Source organism: Pristiophorus japonicus, chromosome 9, assembly GCF_044704955.1.
Source record: "Pristiophorus japonicus isolate sPriJap1 chromosome 9, sPriJap1.hap1, whole genome shotgun sequence".
NCBI lineage: Eukaryota > Metazoa > Chordata > Chondrichthyes > Pristiophoridae > Pristiophorus > Pristiophorus japonicus.
The window spans coordinates 124,563,660-124,581,076 of NC_091985.1; the positions used below are offsets into that span (position 1 = coordinate 124,563,660).

Sequence of the window (17,417 nt, forward strand, 5' to 3'; positions counted from 1 at the left end):
ATTGAACACCATTTGGAAGAAGCACTGAGGTTAGTAAGGGCACAGAATATAGGGCCCAAGTTTCGGGCCGCGCCTAGAACGGTGCAGCCCCGACCTGGAAGCCCGTTTTTCGCGCCACAAAGTGCGCCGAAAAAAAACTTACAGATTCTCCGGCTCCTTGCTGGTCCACTTGAGTCAGGCGCGGCGCAGCACAAGCTGTAGGGGGCGGAGCTAGGTCCCTGCGCTGAAAACAGTGCCGGGACCTCTGCACATGCGCGCTACAGTGGGCGCGCATGTGCAGTAGCTCCAGGCGCCCAAAACTGTGGGAGGGGCCCGAAGCACGCAGCCCCGAGCCCTGGCCGAATGGCCTCACTGGGGCTGCGTGCATAAGGCTGCCTCACACGCTAAGCTCCCGCTTCCTCCCCACCCGACTCGACTCCCGCTCCCCCGCCCCACCCCCGGACCGGACTGGACCAGACCCGACCTGACCTCCCTCCCCCCCGACCCGAACCAACCCGACCTCCCACCCCCTCCCCCCCGACCCGCGTTCCCGACACCCCCCCCCCCAATCCGGACCAGACCCGACCCGCGCTTCCTCTTCCCCCGCCCCCCCGACCTGACCTCCCTCTCCCTCCCCCCCGACCCGAACCGACCTCCATCCCATCCACCCCCCCCCAACCCGACCTGCGCTCCTGCCCCCCCCACCTCCCCTCACCCGGACCGACCCGCGCACCCCCGCCCCGACCTGACCTCTCCCTCCCTCCGACCCGAACCGAACCGACCTCCCTCCGCGACCCCGACCCGCGCTCCCCCCGACCCGACCCGCGCTCCCGACCCAGGACCTCGGACCTGACCCGACCCAACGTCACCTACCTGTAAATCTGGTGCTGGGGACGGGCCCTGCCCGAAGTCTTGGGCCCGGCCCCCCCCTCTTTTCCCCCATCGCTCTCCTTTCTCTCTCTTCCCCCCCCCCCACCTCTCCTTTCTCCCCCCACCTCTCCTTTCTCCCCCCACCTCTCCTTTCTCCCCCCACCTCTCCTTTCTCCCCCCACCTCTCCTTTCTCCCCCCACCTCTCCTTTCTCCCCCCACCTCTCCTTTCCCCCCCACCTCTCCTTTCTCCCCCCACCTCTCCTTTCTCCCCCCACCTCTCCTTTCTCCCCCCACCTCTCCTTTCTCCGCCCACCTCTCCTTTCTCCCCCCACCTCTCCTTTCTCCCCCCACCTCTCCTTTCTCCCCCCACCTCTCCTTTCTCCCCCCACCTCTCCTTTCTCCCCCCACCTCTCCTTTCTCCCCCCACCTCTCCTTTCTCTCCCCACCTCTCCTTTCTCTCCCCACCTCTCCTTTCTCCCCCCCACCTCTCCTTTCCCCCCATCTCCTTTCCCCCCATCTCCTTTCCCCCATCTCCTCCCCCTTCTCCTTTCCCCCGTCTCCTTTCCCCCCTTCTCCTTTCCCCCCGTCTCCTTTCCCCCCTTCTCCTTTCCCCTTTCTCCTTTCCCTCCTTCTCCTTTCCCTCCTTCTCCTTTCCCTCCTTCTCCTTTTCCCCTTCTCCTTTTCCCCTTCTCCTTTCCCCCCATCTCCTTCCCCCCCTTCTCCTTCCCCCCTTCTCCTTCCCCCCTTCTCCTTCCCCCCTTCTCCTGTCCCCCCCTTCTCCTTTCCCCCCTTCTCCTTTCCCCCCTTCTCCTTTCCCCACTTCTCCTTTCCCCCCTTCTCCTTTCCCCCCTTCTCCTTTCCCCCCTTCTCCTTTCCCCCCTTCTCCTTTCCCCCCTTCTCCTTTCCCCCCTTCTCCTTCCCCCCTTCTCCTTCCCCCCTTCTCCTTCCCCCCTTCTCCTTCCCCCCCTTCTCCTTTCCCCCTTCTCCTTTCCCCCTTCTCCTTTCCCCCTTCTCCTTTCCCCCTTCTCCTGTCCCCCCCTTCTCCTGTCCCCCCCTTCTCCTGTCCCCCCCCTTCTCCCTTTCCCCCCCATCTCCCTTTCCCCCCATCTCCCTTTCCCCCCATCTCCTTCCCCCTCTTCTCCTTTCCCCCCCCTTCTCCTTCCCCCCCTTCTCCTTCCCCCCCTTCTCCTTCCCCCCTTCCCTTCCCCTTCCCCCCTTCTCCTTCCCCCCATTCCCTTCCCCTCCCTCCTTCGCCTTCTCCTCCTCCCCCCCTTCCCCTTCTCCTCCTCCCCCCTTCCCCTTCTCCTCCTCCCCCCTTCCCCTTCTCCTCCTCCCCCCCCTTCCCCTTCTCCTCCTCCCTTCTCCTCCTCCCCCCTTCTCCTTCTCCTCCTCCCCCCTTCCCTTCCTCCTCCCCCCTTCTCTTCCTCCCCCCTCCCCCTTCTCTCCCCCCCTCCCCCTTCTCTCCCCCCTCCCCCTTCTCTCCCCCCTCCCCCTTCTCTCCCCCCTCCCCCTTCTCTCCCCCCTCCCCCTTCTCTCCCCCCTCCCCCTTCTCTCCCCCCCCCTCCCCTTCTCTCCCTTCCTTCCCCCTTCCCCCTTCTCCCCCTTCCTTCTCCCGTCTCCCCCTTTCTTCCCCCTTCTCCCCCTTCCTTCCCCTTCTCCCCCTTCCTTCCCCCTTCTCCCCCTTCTCCCCCTTCCTTCCCCCTTCTCCCCCCATCCCTCCCCCTTCTCCCCCTTCCCTCCCTCCCCCTCTGCCTCCCTCCCCCATCCCTCCCCCTGCCCCCCCTCTCTCCTCTACCCCCCTCCTTCCCCTCTCTCCTCTACCCCCCTCCTTCCCCTCCCCTCGCTGTCAGAAACACAGATACTGACAGACAGAGAGTGAGACAGACAGACAGAGAGATAGAGACACTAACAGAGACACACTGCGGGGGGGGTGTGGCATCCCAGCACGCTGTTGGAGGGCTCCCGGTGCTGCAGTCGGTAAGGTGAAAATGTTTTATTTATTGATTTAAAAAATATATATATTTCTTATTAATTTTTTTTGATTGATTTATTGGTTGATTTATTGATGTTTTATCATTTAATATTGATGATGGCTCTTTATTTGTAAAACTGAAGTGTTTAATGTTTGCAAACTTCCCTTTAAACCCCCCCCCCCACCATTCCCTACACCTGATTTGTAACCTACGCCTGATTTTCTAAAGTGTAGACAAGGTTTTTTCGAGCGTACAAAAATCTTCACTTACTCCATTCTAAGTTAGTTTGGAGTAAGTTTTCACTGCCGAAACTTTGAAAACAGGCGTAAGTGGCCGGACACGCCCCCTTTTGAAAAAAATAATTCTGTTCCAAAGTGAAACTGTTCTAACTGACTCGAACTGGAGCAAACTAAATGCCGAGAATTTGAATTTCTAAGATACTCCGTTCTACACCAGTTGCTCCAAAAAATCAGGAGCAACCGAGGCCGAAACTTGTTGAAGTAACACTTCAGAGACCAGACTTCGGTCGGGTGAAATGCGCCCGCACTGTCTCAGTTGCTTTTCAACCGAGACCACTAATGGTTCTTCTTTTGAGTTGAGTTGGATAGGTTTTAATTCAACATCAGGTCTTTATTTCTCGAGCACGTGCCCAGCAGAGGTCGAGATGTCTCTTCCCACCTTCTCAATCAAATACAGTTCTGCTACCAGTTATATAGGGATTACATTGTGTTTGTACCGGGAGGTTTCGTGTCATGCAGATCATCATCATCATAGGCTGTCCCTCGGAATCGAGGAAGACTTGCTTCCACTCTTAAAATGAGTCCTTAGGTGGTTTAAACAGTCCAATACGAGAACCATAGTCCCTGTTACAGGTGGGACAGATAGTCGTTGAGGGAAAGGGTAGGTGGGACCGGTTTGCCGCACGCTCTTTCCGTTGCCTTGTCGAAATCTCGACCTCCGATAAACGACTCAGACACCTTCAGCTCCGGCAGAAGTTTCTTTAATTTACTTGTTAGCAAGGGAAAGGTCATACTCAGTCAATGGCTAAGTGAACACCTCCGAAATGGTACAATTTCACGAGATATTTATACAGTAAAACCCAAGTTATGGCCTCTCCCTGTGTATTGGCTCTGTCTCGCAGTCAGTGAATACAGATAAAGAGTTAATTACTACATCCTTGTCCTGACGTGGTTTCCAGATATTTCCTTTTGTCAGGATTATTAGTTGACCAGCCGGCCATTACTCGATGAGAGTGTGGTAATGAGCTATTACCTGCCTTGCATTGTGTCAGGATTGTCCAGTTTCCTAGTCAGTTATCTTTTTGCATCAAATGGACAAGGTCTCTACAAGAGATAATGGCTGGTGGTTTGAGTACTTCGAAAAGGGTGGGGGTGGAGTGGAACTGGTGTCGTATAGACAATAGGAGAGTACCATGGGGGCAGGGTACTTGTCTCAGCAGGACTTGCCTCCCAGCTGTCTGATGGCTATCAGCCATTTCAAGCCAGGTTGAGCTGCTTATGCAAGCCGACTGCTTTTTGCAGAAATTTCTGGAAGGACCAGGACTCCATTTTGTTATATAATGCAAAGGGCACAAAAATACCATGTGGTATCAGCTTAGATAAAAACACATTTCCAGAGCCCGCGCTTGATTTCTGCATGCTCTCAGCGATGAGACTCGAGGTGTTCAGCGCCCTCCCGGATGCACTTCCTCCACTTAGGGCGGTCTTTGGCTAGGGACTCCCAGGTGTCAATGGGGATGTTGCACTTTATCAGGGAGGCTTTGAGGGTGTCCTTGTAACATTTCCTCTGGCCACCTTTGGCTCGTTTGCCGTGAAGGAGTTCCGAGTAGAGCGCTTGCTTTGGGAGTCTCGTGTCTGGCATATGGACAATGTGGGCTGCCCAGCGGAGCTGATCAAGTGTGGTCAGTGCTTCAATGCTGGGGATGTTGGCCTGGTCGAGGATGCTAATGTTGGTGCGTCTGTCCTCCCAGGGGATTTGTAGGATCTTGCGGAGACCTCGTGAGTGGTATTTTTACAGCTACTTGAGATGTCTACTGTACATGGTCCATGTCTCTGAGCCATACAGGAGGGAGGGTATTACTACAGTCCTGAAGACCATAAGCTAGGTGGCAGATTTGAGGGCCTGGTCTTAAAACACTCTTTTTCTCAGGTGGCCGAAGGCTGCACTGGCGCACTGGAGGCGGTGTTGAATCTCGTCGACAACGTCTGCTCTTGTTGATAAGAGGCTCCCGAGTTATGGGAAATGGTCCACGTTGTCCAGGGCCGCACCGTGGATCTTGATGGCTGGGGGGCAGTGCTGTGCGGCGAGGACGGGCTGGTGGAGGACCTTTGTCTTACGGATGTTTAGTGTAAGGCCCATGCTTTTGTACGCCTCAGTAAATACGTCGACTATGTCCTGAAGTTCAGCTTCTGTATGTGCGCAGACGCAAGCGTCGTCCGCATACTGTAGCTCGACGATAGAGGTTGGGGTGGTCTTGGACCTGGCCTGGAGACGACGAAGGTTGAACAGGTTCCCACTGATTCTTAGTTTAGTTTCACTCCAGCGGGGAGCTTGTTGTCTGTGAGGTGTAGCATGGCGGCAAGTTAGACTGAGAAGAGGGTTGGGGCGATGATGCAGCCCTGTTTGACCCCAGTACGGACCGGATTGGGTCTGTAATGGATCCATTGGTAAAAATCACGGCCTGCATGTCGTCGTGGAGAAGGCGGAGGATGGTGACGATGCATACAGATAATGTCTTTTAAGTTCATCGCAAAATGGTTTTGATGGTTCATGGGCCCCGTAATCAGGGCCCTATTAGCTGGTTTCCCTGCACAATGAAAGTCTCCCTCCTATTCTTATCACGAGTTGTGTTATCTGGTGTTTGCTTCATGCACAAGGACCCCCAGGTCTCTCTGTACTGCAACACTTTGCAATTTTTCTCCATTTAAATTGTAAGATTCCATTCTATTTTTACTGCCAAAGTGGATAACCTCACATTTTCCCAGATTATACTCTGTCTGCCAAATGTTTGCCCACTCACTTAGCCTGCCAATATCCCTCTGCATATTTTTTGTATCCTCCTCACAGTTTGCTTTCCCACCCATCTTTGTATCATCAGCAAACTTGGTTACATTACACTCGATCCCTTCATCCAAGTCATTAATATAGATTGTAAATAGCTGAGGGCCCAGCACCGATCCCAGTGGCACCCCACTAGTCACTGTTTGCCATCCGGAAAATGACCCATTTATCTCGACTCTCTGTTTTCTGTTAGCCAATCCTCTATCCATGCTAATATATTACCCTCAACCATGTGAGCTTTTATCTTGTGCAGTAACCTTTTATGTGGCACCTTATCGAATGCCTTCTGGAAATCCAAATACACCACATCCACTGGTTCCTCCTTATCCACCCTGCTTGTTACATCCTCAAAGAACTCCAGCAAATTTGTCAAACATGTTTTCTCTTTCATAAAACCATGCTGACTCTGCTTGATTGAATTATGCTTTTCCAAATGTCCTGCTACTGCTTCCTTAATAATGGACTCTTAACATTTTCACAACGACAGATGTTAGGCTAACTGGTCTATAGTTTCCTGCTGTTTGTCTGCCTCCTTTTTTAAATAGGGGCGTTACATTTGCAGTTTTCCAATCTGCTGGGACCACCTCAGAATCCAGAGAATTTTGGTAGATTACAACCAATGCCTCTGCAGCCACTTCTTTTAAGACCCTAGGATGTAAGCCATCAGGTCCAGGGGACTTGTCTGCCTTTAGTCCCATTATTTTACCAAGTACTACTTCATTAGTGATAGTGATTGTATTAAGTTCCTCCCTCCCTATAGCAGCTTGATTATTCACTATTGGGATGTTTTTAGTTTCTTCTACCGTGAAGACCGATACAAAATATTTGTTCACCGTCTCTGCCATTTCCCTGTTCTCCATTATTAATTCCCCAGTCTCATCCTCTAGGGGACCAACATTTACTTAAGCCACTCTTTTCCTTTTTATGTACCTGTAGAAACTCTCACTGTCTGTTTTTATATTTCGTGCTAGTTTACTTTCTTAATCTATCTTCCCTTTCTTAATCATTTTTTTAAGTCGTTCTCTGCTGGCTTTTAAAAGTTTCCCAATACTCTGGCCTCCCACTAGTCTTGGACACATTGTATGCCCTTGTTTTCAATTTGATATTATCTCTTATTTCCTTAGTTAGCCACGGTTATCCCTTCTCTTACAGTCTTTCCTTCTCATTGGGATATATCTATGTTGCGAGTTCTGGACTATCTTCTTAAATGTCTGCCACTGCTCATCAACCGTCCCATACTTTAATCTATAGTCCTCTTTAGCCGACTCTGCCCTCATACCTTTGTAGTCTCGTTTATTTAAGCTTAGGACCCTGGTTTGAGAACCAACTTTCTCACCCTCCAACTGAATTTGAAATTCAACCATGTTATGGTCACTCATTCCTAGAGATCCTTTGCTAGGAGATCATTTATTAATCCTGTCTCATTACACAGTACCGATCTAAGGTAGCCTGCTCCTTGGTTGGTTCTGTAACATACTGTTCAAGGAAACTATCTCAGGTACATTCTATGAACTCTTCCTGAAGGCCTCCTTGGCCAATTTGCTTTGTCCAATCAACATGAAAGTTAAAATCGCCCATGATTACGGCCCTCCCTTTTGCCTAAGGCATTCTTTTAATTTGCCTTTGTGTCTTGCATTTAGCTTACTTGACATCTTTTCTCATCATTCTCTTCTTAAAGCTATTGTTAGATCTCTTAATTTCCAATGAAATACGAACTCCGGTTGTAGTTTTAACATAACTTTTATTCTGGCAGTTGCAACAAGCTCTTGGCTTTAAGCCAGGCCTTTGTCCTTCTGCTATTCGACATGCTTCTGATAGGGCCCGTAACTCGGCCTGTTGTGCTGACGTTCCTGAGGGTAAACATCTTTTTGCCACTATCTCATATAAGGTTGTAACTGCCCATCCTGTTTTTCTGGTACCATTGTCAACAAAGGTGTTGATACGGATTCTTTTTCCCTCAATCTGTTTCAGCGAATACACTGACACACGAACACCTTGCCTTTTCTATAAAGGACCTTTATTGAAGATTCTCCGGCCGGGACTTGTCAAGACAAAGGAACACTCTCAATCAGAGCCTGTTTACCTTCCCCTGGACAAGCCCCTTTTCAGCGCGAAAAGCACAGTAGATATACATTTTCAAAACAGAACACATTTGATTAGCACTTGGTCTATCCAATCCTTTTCTGCCTCCCCCCCCGAGTACGTCCAATGGCAGGCAAGAAAGTCTCCAAATTAGGGCTGGTGTCAGGTAGGTTAGTTATAGCTTTGCTACACTGTCTTCCCTTATCAGTAAAGAACCCAATTAGTTTCTCTTCCTCCTTATCAGTAGAAGCTATTACTTTTCCCTTCCTATCTAGAATTGCTTTCTTTCTTTGTGCTGCCTTGGGCTTTCTCATGACCCGTGTCTAACCTCAACTTCAGCTCTTGGTAACCCCTTTTTTTTTCAGTTAATTCTGCAGTTGTCTGTATCTTGACCATTTCTTTAGCTATTTTCCCATGATTCCCTATCTCCATCCTTTTGCCACCTTCTCTAGTCATCTACCACTTTCGCAACCCTTTTACACATTCTCAAAGGAGGAACCATCTGTAAACAGGATGAGGTCTGGGTTGTGCAGAGGCTCCTCTGCTGCTAAGGCTGCTTCTTCTGTTTCTTTTAAAATCTCCACGCAGTCATGCTCTTCACATTCTGCTATGCACCCACTAATTTCTTACCCCGACAGAGACTTCTATGTCTATCACAGTAGCGGCTCGGTAGCACCACTACTGACCGAGCTGGCAGAGTGCTGAAGTACATATCTGGGCCTGCGGCAGGTGGTGAAAGAACCAATACGAGGAAAAAAACCTACTTGACCTCATCCTCATCAATCTACCTGTCGCAGATGTATCTGTCCATGTCTATGACAGCATTGGCAGCAGTGACCACCGCACAGTCCTTGTGGAGACGAAGACCCGTCTTCAGTCTGAGGACACATTCTATCATGTGTGGCACTACCACCATGCTAAATGGGATAGATTCAGAACAGATCTAGCAGCTCAAAACTTGGCTTCCATAAGGCGCTGTGGGCCATCAGCAGCAAAATTGTACTCCACCATAATCTGTAACCTCATGGCCCTGCATATCCCTCACTCTACCAGGGAATCAATCCAGGTTCAATGAGGAGTGCAGAAGAGCATGCCAGGAGCAGCATCAGGTGTACCTAAAAATGAGGTGCCAACCTGGGGAAGCTGCAACACAAGACTTACATGAATGCTAAACTGCAAAAGCAGCAAGCTATAGACAGAGCTAAACAATCCCACAATCAACAGATCAGATCAAAGCTCTGCAGTCCTGCCACATCCAGTCATGAATCATGTTGGGCAATTAAATAACTAACAGGAAGAGGAGGCTCCATAAATATCCCCATTCTTAATGATGGCACAGCCGAGCACTCAAGTGCAAAAGACCAACGCTGAAGCGTTTGCAACCATCTTCAGCCAGAAGTTGCGAATGGAACTGAACACTGCAATCATCAGTGAACATCCTTAAACATTCACTCCCTCCACCACCGGCGCACCATGGCTGCAGTGTGTACCATCTACAAGATGCACTGCAGCAACTCGCCAAGGCTTCTTCGACAGCACTTCACAAACTCGCGACCTCTACCACCTAGAAGGACAAGGGCAGCAGGCGCATGGGAAGACCATCCTGACTTGGAAATATATTGTCTTTCCTTCATTGTCGCTGGTTCAAAATCCTGGAACTCCCTCCCTAACAGCACTGTGGGAGTACCTTCACCACACGGACTGCAGCGATTCAAGAAGGTGGCTCACCAACACCTTCTCAAGGGAAATTAGGGATGGACAATAAATGCTGGCCTTGCCAGCGACGCCCACATCCCAGGAACGAATAACAACATTTGGAGAAGTGAAAGGGAAACTGTACAGACTGTACTATCGGAAACTTTTGTTTTATTTTGACGTTTCCATTCCCTAAAGAAATAAACGTTATAGTACATTGTGTGCTACTTGTATTTCTCTAGTTTATGGGATCTTAATCAAATATTTGACATTAACTATTGTGTGTTTGCTGTATGATTCTGCCTCAATAATAAAACTACTTAGGGCCTGAAATTGGTGGCCATGCTGCTGGCTGCCGCCGAGTTTTTTTGCCACTCTCCCTTCGGTGACCGATTCCTCCAGGTCTGCAGGAGGGGAGTAACACCGGGAGACAGCCGCTGGCAGCCAAGTCAAGTAAGTGACCTCCCTCCCTCCGAGCTGGCATATTGGTGTGGGGGGGGAGTCGGCGGCAGCAGGGGGAAGGACCGCTGCATGGAGACAGGTCTAACCCTGACGGTAGGTAAGAAGACCTGCAAAAAATGGAAAAAAATCTTTAAAAAAAATGTTTCGGCGATTGATCTGTATGGAATCCCCTGAAGGTAGTCCAGTGTTTTTTTTTTAAAGATTTTTATTTTTAGGTCCCTCCCACCCCACCTTCCCTGGGCCCGACTCAATCCTTGGCGGCACATTGGCGAGGATCGCATTTGCCGCCGAGATTGGGAGCTCTTGCCCGCTGCTGCCCAGATTGACGGCGTAAGCCGTTATTTTGCCGCCGGAAGGTGCTGCCATCTCTTTCAGAGGAATCGTCCTGGCAAAGTACCGCCCGGTCTCTCAGCGATCCTTTGGGTGGCACTTGGGCGGGCCTTGGCTTTGACCAAGTTCGGGCCCTTAAAGTTTAAAAAATGGAATTTCCTGCTTTTACCGTCCAAAGTGTGTACTTAGTAACAATTAGGTAAAAGCCAGGGGCAGACCACCTGAGCTGAACATAAACCCCAGCTGATCTTAGTTAGACCTTGCTGGGGCTTATTTACAGAAGTACGAATTCAAACCATTTTAGTTTGGCACCAGTTGCTTTTTATTTTTAGCAGAGTCACAGATTTGCAGGTCCTGGTTGGGGCTTTCCGTTCGTGTGCTAGCTAGCAATTCAATACTTTTCCTGCGCATTAAAATAAAAGGGAGGGAAATCGCAGCCTGGCCAGCGCGTCAGTGGAAAACCTTAGTTCCTGCATCTGGTCATCTGTTCCTACCCTCAATGGTAGCTGCAGTGACCGTGTCTGCAAGCATTACAGTAAAAGTAGGAGCTGTTTAAATCTATACTTGCTTTGATTTTCACTGTCTTTAATACAATGTTTTGAGGGAGGTGGGGTGACGATGGTAAGGGCATTCATGGGGATGGCTGTTCCCAATTGGTGAGGTTAAAGACTTTAAAAAAAAAAAAGAATCTCTTTGTTGGCATTGTCCAGAGAGAGAAGGAAGGACTTGCATTTATATAGTGCCTTTTCATGAACTCGGGACATCCCAAAGCACTTTACACATCCCCAATTAAGTATTTTTTGAAGTGTAATCACTGTTGTAATGTAGGAAGCACGGCTTCCAATTTTCATACAGCAAACTCCCACAAACGGCAATGTGTTAATGACCAGATCATCTGTTTTAATGATGTTGGTTGGGGGATATTGGCCAGGACACTGGGGAGAACTCCCTTGGTCTTCTTTGAAATAGTGCCATGGGATCTTTACATCCACTTGAGAGAGTAGACAGGCCTTGGTTTAACGGCTTATCTGAAATTTGGCACCTCTGACAGTGCAGCACTCCCTCAATGCAGCACTGGAGTGTCAGCCTAGATTTTTGTGCTCAATTCTCTGGAGTGGGACTTAAACCCACAATGTTCGGACTCGGGCGGGAGTGCGACCCATTGAACCACGACTGAGTAAGTAGTAAACTGTATAAGCAGTAATTGATAAAACATAAGAGTATAGTAATTTAGTGTGAAGAATTTTGTTCTTGGCTGCAATGAAAGTAAGATTCCATTGTGGTTTAGGACTTGGTAGTTGTATTTAAGACAACGGCAGCACAGTGGTTATGTTATTGGACTAGTAATCGAGAGGCCTGGACTAATAATCTGGGGAAGTGAGTTCAAATCCCATTACGGCAGCTGGGGAATTTAAATTCAGTTAATTAAATAAATCTGGAATAAAAAGCTAGTAATGGTGGCCATGAAACCACCGGATTGTCGTAAAAATCCATCTGGTTTACTAATGTCCTTTAGGGAAGGAAATCTGCCGTCCTTACCTGGTCTGTCCTATACGTGACTCCAGACCCACAGTAATGTGGTTGACTCTTAATTGCCCTCTGAAATGGCCTAGCAAGCCACTTAGTTGTAACAAAATGCTACAAGAAACAATTACAAGACAAAACTGGATGGACCGCCTGCATCTACCTCAGCTTTCATCGTCGCTGGGTCAAAATCCTGGCACTCCCTCCCTAACAGCACTCTGGGAGTACCTTCACTACGCGGAATGCAGCAGTTCAGGAAGGTGGCTCACTAACATCTTCTCAAGGGCAATTAGGGATGGGCAATAAATGTTGGCCTTGCCAGCAACGTCCATATCCAGGAACGAATTTTAAAAATTCAGTTGAGATTGAATAATTTTAGCTGAATTTACACTATCAATATTTTCCTTATTGCTGCAACATTCTCAGTTTGTATACTTAAGAGTTATTACCAGTGTGATGTATTTGCTGCATTTTTCCTCATTGACTCATACTCAAACCAACTTTTCTTCTATGTTAATCATGGGCTTTGGAGAAAAGAGCAAGTTAGAGATAGGGTGGCAATTTGCAAAGATGGGAGGCAAGAGTGGGCTTTTTAAGGATGGGTGATAGCGGTTTTGAATGGAATACTTGATGATCGGGATAGGTTGACAATGTTGGAAAGCATGAGACCAAGAAGGAGATGTTGGATAGTCAGGAGCCAGACTGGATGGGGCTCAATGTAGCAGATGTGAGCTTCATGGAGGATCTGGGTCTGATGAGGTCTAGGGGAGAAGTTGCAGAGTGAAGAGATGAGGTGGGGTTGGATTGAGGGAGCTGGGAATAGATGGCAGAGGTGGTTGAGTGGATGGCCACAGTTTTGGCAATCAAAGAATGTGTTTGATATTCGATTTATAAGTGAAATTGGGAAATTAGTATTAGGTATTCATACTACCCTGATTCAATTCCTTACAACCCTAGTCTAAACCAAGGGAAGAGGTCAGTATTTTTACAGTGGGACCTCTATTATCTGTGATCCACTTACTTACCTTCGCAGCTATCTGGCAGAATTTTCTCAGGTTATCCTTGCTTGAGATATTAGTCTGCTAATACCAATTTCTCCCGTCTTGCAAAATATTACATCTAATTTATTATTTGTATTGTACTTGTCATTATTCCCATGCCAATGCATCATATAATTAAAATCAAAGTTTGGGGACTATTAATTATCTGTCTATCAATTATCCACCATTCCATTGTGGAGAGTAATGGAGATTTAATTGTATTCTGAAATCTAGTTAAAGTAAATAATTCTGTGCCCCACATTTGACCAATTGCTATTGTTATGATGTCACTTTGCATCAGATGTAAACCTGATTGCAGTCAGTAACTTTATCAATACTAATTTGTTGGTCATATCTCTTGTTTTTTGTTCCAGTTACACACTAATCCATGTTTCCATCAGTCCTCAAGTGGAGACCAGCTTCTGCCCCTGGAGAAAGATAAATGGCACTGGCTGAACTCTGGAGACTGTTTTTCTCTGCTGCCAGATAAATATATATATAAAGTCATCTCTTCCAGCCATGACCAGACTTTAAGGTGACTGATTCTTTCATTCAGAAGCAAATAAACAATAATCACATCTGTGTTCTGGATTCATTCAACATTAATAGAATGATGCTTTCAAGGATAATGTAATCTTGTTACCTTTCTAATTTTTGACTTCACATTTCAAAGTTAGGAAAGTTTAGAAATGTAGTTTTTGATGAACATGCTATCGTAGGACTATCATGGGACTAAGCATGAATGCTCTTTCAAAGAGCCAGCACGTGCATGACGAGGCGAATTGCCTCCCGTGTTGTAGGTTTCTATCATAGTATGGCATTATAGATAAGAAGAGGTAAATATATAATGGATGCAAGTTATGTTGAATAGTTTTAATCTTAAGTTACTTTTATGTGAGAATTGACTGATGCTGTTTGCTTTGCAGTTGCTAATTTCACATGCAGATCTTTGTAAATGGTAGTGATTAACAATAAATGTATGGCTAACTGCTTTAAATTGTACACTATATACCATGCAAGTGTGAATGCAAGATATATTGCTGGGAGAATTGGAGAGATGTACGCAGCATTGAATCTTTCAAACAGCAACCATGTGGTCTTCTCTACTGAGTTATTGTATTATGAAATATTTCTTCTAGAGCTCTTGTGCATCAGCACTCCATCTCATGTAGGGGATAAGCATTGCAGTGAGATTAAAGTTTGTTACTTGGTAAAAGTAAACTTATAGGGGCCAAAATTGCATGTTTTTTTAAGGCCAAGAGACGGTAACTGGGCGGAAAGGAATTACTGCCCCGTTGGGTCGGTCACAATGACGATCACGACATGGCCCTCCTCTTCTGAGGAGGTGCAAAAGCTTACCGCCCCGCTCCGCTACCATCTGCCCCGCTCGTCCGTGCACGGCGATAAAGAGGACTTGCCCCGAAATCATTTAAGCAACGCTTATCGGTGTCAACGACAGCTTTTCCTGTTGTCGTCAAATCAGCAAGCTGAACCACCAATGCTATTTAAAGGCTTGCTATGGCTGCTACCATTTTTGTCGGCACAAATTTTCTGAGGAGTTTAGAGCTTGTACTTTTGGTGGCTAAAGCCACCTTCACTGATTACTGGCCCTGAGTTAACACTGCCTGCCATCCTTCCCCTTGCTTAAATAGTGACAATTAGCAGAGAAGGTCACTGCTTGCAACTGGTGGGGTCCATGCTGGCAGTTGACTGCCTCCTCCAAACTCTATCGCAGGATGCTTCAGAGAAGGCAACAGCGCTGGCAATTACGGATGCAGAGGCATCGGGAGAGGGAGAGATATATGATTCCATAGGCAGATAAAGATGGGCATATAGCTGCAATTGGCCATAGAGAGGGTGGCAGAGAAGGGCGTGGAGGAGGCCCTGTAGATGGCGTGGAGAACGCCGTGAGGAAGGGCATGCAGTGAGGATAAGGGGCAGGAACGCGGACTCTCATAGCCAGAGAGAAAGGGATATGGAGAGTAGAAGGCAACAGCAGCAGCATCAGGCAGATGGCCAGCAGCAGGAGCATCCATAGCGGCACGATCAGGATGCACAGGGCGATGAGAAAGTGGCCAGACTAAGACACACACAGACGTGGTGGCGGATGGCCCTATGCTGCAAGGGTCTTCTGACAACAGTTTTAGTACATCGACCTGACTGATGAGCAGTGTCTCCGGAGACTGCGATTCAGGAAAGACGTGATCACAGAGCTCTGCCATCTGCAGGCAGAGCTGGAGCCTCAAACAAGGGTGAGGATGGCCCTCTCAGTGGCAGCCAAGGTCACAATTGCCCTCAAATTCTATGCCACTGGATATTTTCAGGGAGACATAGCAGACATTTCTAACATCTCCCAGCTTGCTGCCCATTGCTTCATCCATCAGGTCACAGTCGCTCTCTACAAGAGGAGGAGAGACTTCATCTAATTTCCAATGATCAGAGAGATGCAGATGGAGCAGTCAAGTGGCTTCCTCAGAATAGCGGGCTTCCCCAGGATTCAGGACACCATAGAGTACTCCCACGCCGCATCGAGGGCACAGCAGAACAATCCGGAGATCTTCCGAAAACGAAAGGGATAACAATCGCTCAATGTGCAGTTGGTGTGTGATCACAGATGCCAAATCATGGCCGTTGATGCCCGTTATCCTGGCAGCAGCCACGCTGCCATCATTCTGCGCCAGACGGTGTGCCAGGTGTGTTTGAGACCCCAAATGAAGGTCGCGGCTGATTCCTAGGAGACGAGGGCTATCCGCTGTGCACGTGGTTCATGACTCCCCTCCGCAACCCCACCACTCCTGCCCAACAATCGTGCATTGACACTGATGCAGCCACCAGGAGCATCATTGAGCAGACCATCAGAATCCTGAAACACTGCTTCCATTGCCTTGATCGCTCAGGAGGAGTCCCTATTAGTCGTCGTCTGCTGCATGCTTCACAACCTGGCAATCATGAGGGCACAGCCATTAGCCGTAGCGCCGGAGGAGCACCACGAACAGGACGAGGAGGTTCAGCAGGAGGTGCAGGAGGAGGCTCAGCTGGCACGCAGGAGGCGCTGTCACCATCTGGATCCTGCAGGTGTGGTCCGCGATCATATCATATAGCAGCTCGATTCCAATAAAGTGCTCGCCACTTGCACCTTCCTCTGTGCATCCCCATGCCCACAGCAATGGGCTCTTACACACGTGATTCCCCACACTGAAATGAGACACAAAAACAAACAAAGTTTCCAATCAACATTTATGGACCAAAAAATGAAGCAACAACATAACATCTTACACTCACACTTGTGCATTTCCTAATAGCCTCTTTTACGTATACCTAATCCAGAACTACACTGCAGTGTCTCCCCTGTGGCTGCAGCATGGCTGGTAAAAGGCTGCTCTCTTTCATGTCAAGACACTACAGATGTCCTTCTAGGACGTCCTCGACCAGCTCTGGCCCTGGAAGGGCTTGCTGCAGATTGCACTGCCTCAGGCTGAGTGCCAGCATTCTGAAATGGTGGGGTGCCAGCCATAGCTGGTTGCAGTGACGAACTGGCAGGGATGGGATCAGGAATGCTGTCATCCTGAGAGAGGACAAGCAGGTTCCAATGACCCTGTGTCACTCACCCGGGGCAGCATCTCAGCATTCCCACCAAGGTGCTCGAGCTCAGTTGGATGGCTGCCGCAACACCATGAGATCCCCGATGAACTGTGGTGGCCCCAACGGCGATAGCAGCAGTTGGAGCTCATGTGGCATTCAGCTGAGACTGCATGAGAGCAATCAGGCACTCTATGCCACCAGCCACTGACTGCATGACAGCAGAAAGACGTTGCTTGGCATCTTGCTGAGACTGCATGAGAGCAGTGTGAGTGTCCATGCCATATACCTTTGTCTGCAATGCGGGAAGCAGACTCCTCCATGCTTCTTAACACTTGCGACAGGCTCTCGGGCACCCTTGTCATTGCCCCTATCATTTCAGAGCGCATGGCCAGCATCCTTTGAGTGAATGCCCCCGCATCGAAGACCTCATCTGAGTTCTGTCCAGCAGAACTCGCGCATGAACTCGCCCTCCGCGGAGCTGGCTCCCGAGATTCCCGATATTCTCTGCTGCTCACGACGATTATCTTGGCCTACAAAGAAAGGAAGGTTGGTGAGTAACGGTCCAGGTAGGGATGTGGAAGACATGGATGTGCAGCTTAAGGATCTGAATTCTAAGCAACAAATGAAAGGATGCAACAAGTGTGAGTAGGCACCGATGATATCTGGTTGCTTTCTCACTGAAATGGTGGTATGCTGAGTGCACACAGACTGGTATGTAACGGGTGGGGAAGGAGCCAGAGGCTGCAGTTCAGTGGTTGGGGCAGCATGTACTTACTTTCACCACCCGAGTGATGTTGT

At 48.8% G+C, this 17,417-nt stretch overlaps 1 protein-coding gene across 2 annotated transcripts in view; it reads left to right on the forward strand.

Moving 5' to 3' along the window:
* The window catches only part of aplf (aprataxin and PNKP like factor), a 114,109-nt gene that overhangs the window by 19,156 nt on the left and 77,536 nt on the right, over positions 1-17,417 (forward strand). For both annotated transcript variants that reach the window (XM_070889806.1, XM_070889807.1), the window contains exon 3: positions 13,412-13,572. In XM_070889806.1, coding sequence (XP_070745907.1) covers positions 13,412-13,572 — 161 coding nt within the window. The remainder of the gene's footprint in view (positions 1-13,411; positions 13,573-17,417) is intronic.